At 36.9% G+C, this 12,659-nt stretch overlaps 1 protein-coding gene and 1 long non-coding RNA gene across 2 annotated transcripts; one reads left to right on the top strand and one right to left on the bottom strand.

The window, feature by feature from the left end:
- The first annotated feature begins 1,026 nt into the window (after nucleotides 1–1,026).
- LOC122036601 (WAT1-related protein At5g07050-like) lies at nucleotides 1,027–2,919 on the top strand. Its single transcript, XM_042595981.1, has 6 exons — nucleotides 1,027–1,323; nucleotides 1,426–1,488; nucleotides 1,593–1,709; nucleotides 1,785–2,190; nucleotides 2,291–2,442; nucleotides 2,534–2,919. Exons 1-6 carry the CDS (start codon nucleotides 1,130–1,132, stop codon nucleotides 2,769–2,771), a joined length of 1,170 nt encoding a protein of 389 aa, XP_042451915.1. The 5' UTR covers nucleotides 1,027–1,129; the 3' UTR covers nucleotides 2,772–2,919.
- A 2,136-nt stretch (nucleotides 2,920–5,055) lies between these two features.
- On the bottom strand, nucleotides 5,056–12,405 carry LOC122036632. Its single transcript, XR_006127414.1, has 5 exons — nucleotides 12,249–12,405; nucleotides 11,583–11,761; nucleotides 9,305–9,738; nucleotides 9,132–9,184; nucleotides 5,056–6,081 (listed from the first exon to the last, which is right to left on the bottom strand). It is a non-coding gene; the product is annotated as an uncharacterized LOC122036632 (long non-coding RNA).
- Nucleotides 12,406–12,659: the final 254 nt, after the last annotated feature.

Genomic DNA, 12,659 nt, shown 5'->3' on the forward strand with positions numbered 1-12,659 from the left:
TAGAAGACAAGTGCAAATGTGCAAGAGAGCGTACCTATCTGAGGGAGAGGATCTCCCTTTTTATATGACAACGTGTACCTTCTAGAGCCTGACCAATGTCAGAAAATGTCAAGTGTCAGGACTTGTCGGACGATGAAGGACACGTGACATCCTCCTGTAGCTTGAAGGAAGGTTTCATTCGTAGATGATTGCAGACCATTGGAATATTCCCTAACACTTGACAGTTATTCTCTGACAAACGGTTATGATTCTCTGACCTCGTTGTCCTATAGCGCCCTTAATTCGTCCCGACCGGGAAGGAGTAGGATAACCCGGGACGACCAGTCGGGTATAACACCTGGTCTGGACTTGGGAGGTCGAGGCTGTCGAGAGATAGTCCCGGCGCTAGCCTGGAGTTGGTTGACCGAGTGCTTTAGTTTACTGAGAGCATCGGGTTTACGTACCGCCAGACTGTGAGGACCCAACTCATCAAATTCTGATCAGGTGTCATCCGCCTGTCTACCCCAGTGTTTTAGGTCTGGAATCCCGATCTGTTGGAATTCGGTCGGGAATCAGGTTGTTGACATCGTTCTCGACCTGTTGACTGTCACGTCTTCTTGACTTTTGACTGTCATATCTCCTTGACTTCTGACTGTCAACTTTTGACTATCATATTTTTATCGAGTTCTATCATCATGCACCGTTTCAATATATATATCATGATATAGCTATACGATGAAATTAATTAAAAAGAGAAAATTTTATACCATTAATAAAATAAAATATAAAAAGGAAATAATTCACTCTACTCGTGTTTAAATTAATAATTGGTAACCTCATCACATCACTGGCGAGTGCCACTGGGCCCCAACCTAATTAATGCTGCCACGTCCGACGCAACTCGCGCACCCTTTTGGGAAAAGCCCGTTCCCCGCACCATCATAAACATGCGACCTCCCTCAAATATCCTCCACATTTGTACGCATAGAAGATGCTTCTGAAGAGGAGTTTATAAATACGCGCCAAATGGCCGTGTCCTTTCTCAGGAGACTGAGCGCGCGGTACGCACCGAACGAATTGCCTCTTCTCTTCAGTACTTCTCTTCTTCCTCTCCAAGCTCGAACAGCTAGCCAAGCCAAGCCAAGCCAAGATGGAGGGATGCAGCAAGCTCTTGCAAAAGTGCAAGCCCTATGTGGCCATGACCTCCCTCCAGTTCGGCTACGCCGGCATGAACATCATCACCAAGGTCTCCCTCAACCACGGCATGAGCCACTACGTCCTCGTCGTCTACCGCCATGCCTTCGCCACCTTGTCCATTGCCCCCTTCGCCATCATCCTCGAGAGGTACCCATTCCTCTAATTCATCTCTAATCACTTCACACTGTACTATATATAGGCCATGCACAAATATAATTCTAACCACTGATATAAACGTAACGTTCACAGGAAAGTCAGGCCTAAGATTACGTTCCCAATCTTCCTTCAGATATTTGTTCTAGGTCTTCTCGGGTCAGTACTGATGCCTTGAAAGAATTACAAGACTTTAGTTGTTCGTAGTTAGTTCAAAGATTTTAACCTATATATATATATACATACTCTCCACTGAATTTCAGGCCGGTTATTGATCAAAACTTCTACTATGCCGGACTGAAGTTCACCTCGCCGACCTTCTCCTGTGCCATGAGCAACATGCTCCCTGCAATGACCTTTGTGTTAGCCATCTTGTGCAGGTATGTCTATGCATAATTAAGGTTGATTAATATCATATATTCTATGGATGTCTCTGCTAATTGATTCATCAAAAGGATGGAGAAGGTGCAGCTGAAGAAGGTGAGATGCCAAGCCAAGATGGTAGGAACTCTGGTGACGGTGGCCGGTGCCATGTTGATGACGCTGTACAAGGGACCTCTCATGGAGATGGCCTGGACCAAGCAGGCTAGCCCGCACCAATCTGGTGCTGCCGCCGACGGCTCGACCGACAAGGACTGGTTCAAAGGCTGCATCTTCCTCATCATCGCCACTCTAGCTTGGGCCTCGCTCTTCGTCCTCCAGGCGGCGACGATCAAGAAATACGACGCTCCCCTGTCGCTCACCACTTTGATATGCGGCGTCGGCACTCTGCAAGCTGTCGCCGTGACCCTGATAATGGAGCACAAGCCCTCTGTTTGGAAGATCGGCTTCGACATGAACCTCCTCGCTGCTGCCTATGCTGTCCGTCTCACTGATCTTTCTCGCTGATCATAAATCTATAGTTCGTGAGAAGATCGATGCTGACAAGTTTTTCCGGTTTGGATTTGGATCAATTATGCAGGGGATCGTGACGTCTAGCATTGCCTACTACGTTCAGGGTCTGGTGATACAGGAGAAAGGGCCAGTCTTTGCCTCTGCCTTCAGCCCACTGATGATGATCATCGTGGCGATCATGGGGTCCTTTATCCTCGCTGAGAAGATCTATTTGGGAGGGTAGCTTTCTATACTGATTCAACAAGTTAAAGGGCTTCCATATAACAAGGACTGTGGACTAATTAAAACTCATATGGTATGGTATGTGCAGCGTGCTGGGCGCGGTGCTCATAGTGTTCGGACTCTACTCTGTTCTCTGGGGCAAACACAAGGAGAACAGGGAGAAGACCATGGAAGCCTTGGACATACCAGTAGCAGTGAAGGACGTGGAAGGAAATGGGAAAGCGAAGGAGGTCATACAAGTCAACAACTTGGTGATCTCCTCCCTTGACAAGGCTGTGGATGTCCCAGTAGAAGGTAAATCCATGAATGCCAAGGAAGAGCCATGAGTAGGGAGTGAATCTATAGTGGGAGGAAGATGAGTAGGTACAGGGTCTGAGGTGGATTTTCTTCAGTTTTTAGTTTTCTTTCCCTTGTGCGAGTTATGATTTGTAAGTTTGCAAGGAATGAGAACTAAGAGCTTTAAAGTCGCATCAAGAGTTATTGATCAATTATGTTTTTCTCACTGCTAGAAATCAATTTACACCTCTGCTTAACAGTCTTGAAGATAGTCATTGTGATCCTTAATTAGCATTTCAGTAGGTCATTTGATGCTTCAATTGTCATGCCCCAAGTGAGCTCTCTTCCCATGGTCAAATTAAAGTTAGTTCACTCATTTGAGGTTATAATTAAAGTTGGATATAAGTGATGTGAATGGAGAAGAGGTAGAAAAGGAAAGAGGCTCTATTGTGAATAGGATTTTAATCCCACATTGGGAGTTTCATGGTATATTGGTTGGTTTATATTGATTCACATGCATTGAAAATAAGAACAAATGTATAGGAAGAGACTCTTTCTCATTGAATTCTGTACTAAACCATGTTGACTCGTGTGCGGACCCAAGTGGAATAACCAATATTTTGTTGTTGTATAATAGATGTAACCAATATTTTGTTGTTCTATAATAGATGCATTAAATTCGAAATTAATGCAGAATGATGACGTTTCACTGCTCAACGAGTAATGGTCGTTAATGGACTATTAACGTTGTCGTTGATCTGAACTCTTATATAAGGAGACTGCGATCACAACCACGATCAATCGTCCTATTCTAAGAAATAGATGACCCGAGTAGATCTCGAAGTACAGCCGGAGGTTGGGCGAATATGTTTCAAGGAAATTATATCAATCTCAGACCTCTTACCAGGTCTGTCTGTCCGCCCGATCGGCCTTTCTGATCTGCTGCGCCCGCTCATGATACTCGACCGATCAGCCCGTTTTATCAACACTATGCATATTACCTTCATCACCTGATAGAAACTAACCCCTACTTAAATTCTATGTAATTTTAAATTTAACTAAGTCCTTAAAATCTCCGACCTTTTATCCAACAATTAATACTCCTCTATTGGCTCATCTTTCTTAGAATGCCTCATCAGATATCGCATGATGAAATTGATTAGAATGCCTTAACTGAAAATAGGTATAGCACTCATACATATTTTAAATTAAAATTATACCCTTTATTTATCATGGATGACAACTAGTGTAAAATGCTAACACCATCTTGTGATTTTAACGTATAGAAGAAGAATAATAAAAGGCAAAGATAATCACTGAACAGACAAGTATGCAAAGAGGATATATACAAAGTTAAACAAGATACCTTAAGAACTAGTTATTGGAATTTAATATTAATTAGTGTTTATACAAAGTGGATAAAGAAAATGATGCTTAACAAACCAAAAGCGATCTGTTTCAGCACAAACAGACATCTTTTTTTAGTGAGGCATGACTGATTCCGAGTTCCATTTCCTGCAGATTTGTGAGCAACTTGTGGCACAAAGATCATGAGAGGAATATCATGCAGAATTTTACGTTCTAGAGTCTGATTTCTTTTCTTCATTCTTAATACTTAACATGGAGTTGATTGATACCTGTAATCCAAGTTATGGGCATCCTCCAGTTGCATGGTGTTCATGAAGAATCTCATGCCAATTTGGCATCTTTCACTTTTAGTTCATAATCCATTTCAAGATCTTTAGTAAATAACCCTCTCCCTCGTGGGGAAAGAGATCACATAAATAGATTTTATGATAAGAAATACTCTCATATTCACTACACAAATAACAAGAAAAGCCAGAATCATAATCCACACCAACAAAAAAGCTCACAGAATCTTATACTAAATGGATATACACACTCATTTTACACATACCATCCTCACTAAATGGATAATAATTAAGAACAGTGCTATTTTGGAATTTCCAATTCAATAGGTTAATTAATAGCCATGACAATTCTTTCTTCCACTAGCCAAACAAGTTCATGGGTGTGTATTTGGAAGTCACTATGGAAAGAACAAATCCATTATTGATAGCAGCAACAACAGCAATTCCCAGCGTATCTGTATATTATCATATATTTTTTTAAAAGTTGAGCTCATATTTAATATGTCCATTGAGCAACAACGCTTAATTACTACTTGCCTAATCATGAAGCCCTCTTATGGGGAATCTTGATGTGGCCTCAGTAATGGCTTAAGAGTCTTAATCCTTTTTTGTATAAAAAGAAAACCTTACACGGAGGAAGGCCAAAAAAGAAAAATAATAATTTTGTATGCAGTATCATGACTTGAGAATATAAATTAATGGTGATGTGGTATGAGATCCCAACACAACACTGCTACATGGTGTTCTTTTCGTATTAGTGGAAGATTTGCTTGGTTTATTGCACTGCTTAAAAGAGATTTTAGGCTTTTGCATCGTGCAAATGACCAGGCAAAGGCCACTTAAGAGACATAATCTGAACAAATTGGATCCAAAGCCATCTTATGATCCACTGGTCTGGCAAAGAAAGTTTGTTCCTGTGTACTGTGAGGTGTTTTTTCAATGTGAGCAATGTTCGTCTCACGTTTCTGATAGTGTAATTTCTAGGGGGTGTTGTCTGAATAAATGTATTAATTATACTCTTATTCGACAGTATAATAAAGAAAGTGACGTTTATTTTAACTAAGAATCATGAGTACTTAAGGATATAGTATTCAAATGACCGTTGTGTTAGCATAAAATGTCTCACATAATTTAACTGTCTGTATCTTGCGATGAGACCGATGATATTAAACTGCTTGAAATGAACGATATCACCTTTTGCTCTAATAAAGCGGGAATCAGGCCAACCATACTATCTAGAAAATTGAGTTATGTCATAATAAATCTGGCTTGGTCTTGTGTTCGCCCAGCACAACATAAAAACTGATTACGTCATACCTGATAAATCCATTTCAACATCACTCCACACTCTGTAGATACCTTCAATTCTTCCTCTTTTGTGAAATAATAGACCATCTAAGATGAGGCAAACCAAAGCATGTCATAAACATCGTCTGTTCTCATTTTCTTGCCTCAGACCTTTGAAGAGAGTCCATGATGACTGTCTGTGGAGTTTTCTTTCTCTGTAAGCTTACTGTAACTGATTGCAACACTACTGTTTCAAACAAGGCATTGGTGTTTCCATTTTCCACAAACTGTGCTTAATTTTTCACTTTTCTTTTTCTAAGAGGAAAAGTGGGATTTTGACCATAGTGATACCATCAATTACAGGCAGCCATGGCAAACTCATTTAGGAATCAACCACCTTTTCAATATACCATTTCTTCTCCTTGGAAGAAGAAAAATTCAATTAGAAAGAGGAAAACAAGAAGCAAATGAGAATTATTAAGATGAAGTGAAACCAGTGAGCAATTTATTTCACTGTTAATCATGCTATCATCTAAAATCATTATTTATCATGAGATAAGACACTCTAAATCTTTAACTCTCATTTTAAACCTGAATCTTCAGAATTTTAACGCTACGGAAAAGAAGCCTAGTTCCATCAAATAGGTGAGGTACTACATGATTGGTTTATCTTTGCTGAAAGTAATAATCCAAAGGGATTTAAGGAAGAGAAATGTCTACTTTATCTTCCTTGCAGGTCTTTATAATTCAATGCTAAAGTACCTACATCATCAATCTTCTTTTAGACGCATTTCTATAGACAAGCGGAAAAAAATAACAGAGATGTAAAACTTAATCAGTATGCAACCCTTTCATAATAAATAACCTCTCAGCACACTTCAAAGCTAAATCTATTTTAAAATAATAATAATAATAATAATCGTCACTTTTCCCCTTCCGTTTCCTATATCATCATCTTGTTTATCCATCCATGGTTTTTTTTTTTTTAGAGAAAATCCTACCACCAAATCTTTTGCATTCTTTCTCTAGCAATAATTAACGGATGGCTCCCTTTCAACAAAAATAACGCACTGCAACTGATTGAGTCATCATTTTTTTTCTAATTGCAGAATACCAAATTTTTCAGAAGCACGAGTTTGAAGTTATATATTCAATGGAAAGTAAATTTACACTCTTTCCTAATGAAAGGTGAGTGGATACATGATTCATTAACTTGAGCAACTTGAGGAGGCAAATTCCAAAAGCATGGCAGTCAGAATCCCTCTGAGACTGAAAAAAAAAAAAGAATAAAAGAAACGTCCTTGAACTCAAAATAGAGGCAAAAGCATTGGTGAATCAATTGGACAATTTGGACAAAAGTGGAGTACACTCAGACTCCAATAATACTAAATAATTGGCGTCATACACACTGCTATCTGTGTGTGAAAAAAGCCACAACTGAGTGGCTGATGAAAGAAACATATACTTTTTAGTGCCTTCCAATATGGAGTGATCAGAGTGCATTCGTGTCCAAAAGGAGCTCTCTGAAGAAGAAAAATGAAAATATTGACTTTTGAAACATTATACGTAGACTAGAACTGTGTTTTTGAAATTGCATGCTGGAGTATCGTTTCCTGCCGCCAGTGAAGGAATGAACAAGTTGAACCAGTCATCTATCTATTGTGATGCCATGATTTGTTTAGCAGACAATTGGCAGTTTTGGTCATGAATTATGATATGAATCTAGTTGAATATCTAATGTGTATACGTCAGATATATTACCTGTTCTCATTTAGATAAAGTGTGAAACATAGGTGATTAACAAAGCTTTCAATTTCCATTCACGTTGTAATGCTCCCAACTTTCATCCAACTGCAATGCTATATTTCTTCATACAACTCTATTGGACACCATCCCAGCCAAATCTTCATTCGACATCTTGGCCAAATGCAGAGAAAGGACCAAGTCATGAAAGGATTAGCTGCCCTTGAAAGTTGTCAACAAGAAGAATCCATTGAAGTGGAGAGCCCTATCCCTTAAGATAGTGTAGTACTACGCAAGGTCCACAATGGTCACATTGATGTAGATGGTAGTGCAAGCAATCTAGTTGAGGGGAGGGGAGCCAATCAAGTTTGTGAGGATCAAGATTCTAACCAGGAATAGGAAGGCGGTCCATAAGTTCAAACCATAGGAATGAAGCTTAGGATGTAAGATCCAATAATTTAATAAAATATCGTAAAATCTAAAACTATATTTGACATTTATCATATGTAATGACGATGCAAGGTGGTAATGTGTCCACTCAACAAATTGATCAAGATATATAGACTATTGCAGAAGAGCTCGTCATTGCAACCCAAAACACAACCCAGAATGACAACCATGGGGTGAATGTGTTATATTGACACTCCAATGTTTCAAGAACCAATAGTTAACACTATAAAACACCCCGCGATTAGCGATGGAAATATCCATCGCTAATCGGTCGATAATCCCAATTAGCGACCGCTTGGCGACTGAATCTTTCCGTTCCCATGATTTGGGTTGCTACCGTATACGACATTTATATTTCTGTCACTTTGTTAGCGACGGAATATAAATTCCATTGCTAATGTACAATATAATTATCTTAGATTTAGAGATGGATAATTTATATTTCGTCACTAATTAAGCACGAGAAATATAAATTTCATCGCTAACCTTAAATAATTTTCCTGTTTAACTAGTTTAAGCTTAATGACGGAAATATAAATTCCGTCGCTTACCTCTAATAATTTCGATATTTAACTAGTTTAAGATTAGCGATGGAAAATTAAGATTTCCGTCGCTATATTTCATAATATAGCGATGGAGATATAATTTAATGATAGAAATATAATATTCCGTCACTATTTTATTGTATCTAATAGCGGCAAGAGTTTAAAATCTGTCGCTATTTTTACGATAAATAGCGATGGAATTATAATTTTCTATTGGTAAATTTGACAAATTTTTACCATAATCTCTTCGTTTTAGCGTTCTCCATGTTTACATAAAATATAACAACCAATAAACCATCGCAAACGATGGTTATCACAACACGTTTACATTATAGAACTAAACAACACAATATTTACATTATAGAGCTAAACACCACAACATCCAATCCAAACATAATAAACAGGTCTAAAAATACAATCAATAATATAATCCAAACACAACATCCAAAACATGACAAACGATAATAAAATTCAAACCTATCCAATCCGAACATAAGAAACGATAGAAACCAAACATCTAAATACAATCAAGAAAAGTCCAACACAACAATCTATATCATCCAATACAAGACATCGAACTCAAAATCTAATACAAAATCATCTTCAGTCATGTAGAAAATAAGGTATGATAGGTTATGAATACAACAATAGTTTTTTAAGTAAGGAATAACTACTTATCATAAAAATACATAAATTGGTAAACACAAATTTTACATTCTTTAAAAAAACATACCTTAGTTCAAAAATTTTGGATATATCTGCAGATGGTGATAGAAATATCATCCACTGAAATGGATCACGAAAAAATTTAATACAATTAGAGATGCATATAATTTAAAAAGTCATAGCAATATTTTTCATTGAAACGCAGAGATAAACAAAAAACTAAGTTATATGATAACACACCTTAAAATGAGCTACTCATCAGGGTATCATTGGGATTCTCGATATCCTGGGACTCAAAACGATGCGGCTGTTGCTCCTACGTTGGAGTGAACTAAGCTGCCACGGCACACATATAGTGATACTTCTCTTCAGCTCTAGCGTCTCGAGCAATCATCGACTACTCTAATGTCACAACCTGATCCCTCAATTCTCGATTTTCTTGTTGCAACTCTTGTACCTCACTAGATGACGAGGACCTAGGACAACTCTTGATCAAGGAGGAGGCCTCATACGATCAAAAACAAGTTTGTCTTGGGAGCCAAGGCCGTAGAGAGAGGTCTTCTTCCTTCCACCGACGACATCATAATAAATGTCATTAATCGCATCAATGGATAGAGTATGTGACTCCTCTCCCTCTGTACGAGATGCTTGTGCAATTCTATTTATCATTTCATCTTGTAAAAAAATAAATAAATAATCAATATCCACATACAATCTATAAATATATATTGAATGATAATTGTGTAATTGGATAAAGTTAATATTATTATGTTGACTCCTTTGGATAGCAAATTTGCGACAAATAGATAATTGTGTAATTTGTTTTTCGTCGCTAATTCTCGACGGAAAATAGAACCCGTCGCTAATTAGACGGAATTTGTTTTCCATCGTAAAGTTCGTCGTTTTTTGGTGGTTTTTTTTGTAGTATAAGAAAGAGTTAAAGTTGCATGCTCTCATTGTTAACTATGACTAGATATGAGATGCCATGACAACATAAAGCCAAACAAGTTATCAGCTATCAACTCTAAGCAGATAGAATTGCCTACCTAGAGCCTATATTTATCCGAGAATATACTAAAGGCAACTTAAGCAGTGAACTAGTTTGTTGCATATTTGACACTTAAGATAAAAAAAAGTGAATGTATAACCCTATATATATATATATATATATATATATATATATATATATATATATATTGCATATTTCCTGCTTCAATTCAAATTTTACAAATGTATTGACAGTATAATTAAGAAGTATTGCCCTCTAACTGTTAAGTAACAAATCAAGTGCATTTGAATTTAATCACTTGCTTTTGTTGGTAATGTATACTCTTTTCTTTTTTTCTTTTTTTCTTTTTTTTTGCTTCAATGCATTATATTTATTAGTTTTTATCCATCATAACTTTAACCAGCCATAAAAAGCATTATTGGACGACACCCAACTACACATACAGTTATAAGTCCATCCTCCTCTTATTCTGCTCTAGCATGGTGACTATTGCTATTACTATTACTATACTTCTCTCTTATCTTCTTCATTCTAACATTTGGGTACAACTTCTTCCAATAATGATATAATCCATTTATTAATGGTCGTTCTCACATAAGGTGTTTCCTTGAAAACCCGTTTTAGGTTCCTTGATGTATTCAAAGTTGGTCTATGAAATATATCTTATTATGAAATTGACAATTCCCATCAAAATGATAGGCATTATTAATGCCCTTAATTTATTTACAATTTATTGTTTCTTGTCTATGTGCTTCACCAAACTTCATCCACTAAACTATCTATACTTATATAACACATCACAATGGTATCACTAAGCACAAAAAAAGCACCTACTTGATATTGCAAGTCCTACAATGTTCATATGCTCAATTTTTTTTTGGAAAGATGAGGTTACATACCACCCGATATGTTGTGTTTCTTCATTTGTAATTGTGGTAAAGTCCTCTTCTCCCATATTTATCCACAATTTTTTTCCCCTTTACCACTAAGCATCTTTGTTTATTTATATAGGATTCATATCCTCACAATTCCCAGCAAAATCCAGCCGCAAGTGACGTCAATGAATGTCCAACTGTGACCGTACAAACCCAAATGGACAATCATGTGGATATTACCCTTCTATAAGTGCAAATTCTGCATTTGCCAAACCGTAAGTTAGTTTTGATGTAAGTAGCTAGAAGCTTAGTGTTTTCCTTTGGAAAATAGAAACCAGATCCATTTTAAGCACAAAAGTTAGACTTCAGCTCTACCTAATTGAATAATTATTATGGTCATCAACCTGATTGGAGATAGAATTTCATTGATGAATTTGATTTATTAGGTGACTGAATGTCTAAGAATTTGTATGATTCTTTCTTCTACCTTAAACCCTGTAACAGTGGTTTTATCCTAGCGTACTATTCCTTAAATGTGCCGGTAGATTTTTTATCTAGATTAGAAAAAGAATAAATATAATAAAAGAACACAAAGTTGTATAAGAGTAGCATCAACATAAATTCCATAATTAACCTGGGCAAATGTTCCTCATTCCCCAAGCTTGGATATGAGACTAGATACTTCAGCTTCATCCTACACCCACATTTGTAGTTCTGCCTTGTATTTTCCGGCTTTGTCTACTTTTTTCCTTGTACCGATTATGAAATTCCTGTTCAAGCTGCCCTTTTGTCATCTCGTTTCCTCCACTATTACTTCACAAATTATGATTCAAAATAATTACTATTTTTACTACGCAAGTACAGTATAACTGAAGACTAATAGCATTACAACTGAAGTAATGTATTGTTCTAGGTCTCATAATAATCAGCATCGCATCACAAGATTTTTAGGTCTAAGGCCACTCTAATAGCTCAAATAATTTAGTAGAATGTATGACCACACTAAATTGTCCATGAATCTGTTTCCTCGCCCAGCAAAATTTACCACAAACTGGAGTTAGGTAAGATAAGACAAAAATTGGTTTTTGAAGACAAAGCACTATAAGAATCTCTGCTTTCAATGTCAAAAATCAACAAACTACTCTAGCATGGGCCTCGATCAATAGACCTGCAAGTCAATAACAACTAGTGCAAGAAATATATTTGTACTCGACCAATGGCATAAACTATCAAAAACAAAACAGACCCCAGAAAATCATACAAAGCGAATAGAACGATGACCTAGTTCTTAAGTCTCTACCAGTAAGCCTTCTCTTGTACCTCGCCACGGATCCTCAACCAAACTCGAAGCAGATCAAATTCCCGACAACGTATGCAGCAAAAGGGGCGAAACAGGGACGATACCGGGCACAAGCACCGGCCCCTCTTTTTCTTCCCCGTCGAGAATCTCAGCTTTTCAAAATATTACTTTTTAAATAAATAAACTCATTTACTGACTAAATGTATATTATATATTTCATAGAAAATTATATTTATATAGAACTATTATGTGAAAAAAAATATGATAAGTTGAAAATATTTAAATATTTTTAATTTTTATAAAGCATGAGGTGTAGCATTATTAATTATACTCATGTCTTTTTATTCAAATTTTAATATATAAATTGTGCGTGCATTATCCAGGGTCTCGGTATTGAGAATATTATACGAT

Source organism: Zingiber officinale, unplaced genomic scaffold, assembly GCF_018446385.1.
Source record: "Zingiber officinale cultivar Zhangliang unplaced genomic scaffold, Zo_v1.1 ctg182, whole genome shotgun sequence".
Lineage (NCBI taxonomy): Eukaryota > Viridiplantae > Streptophyta > Magnoliopsida > Zingiberales > Zingiberaceae > Zingiber > Zingiber officinale.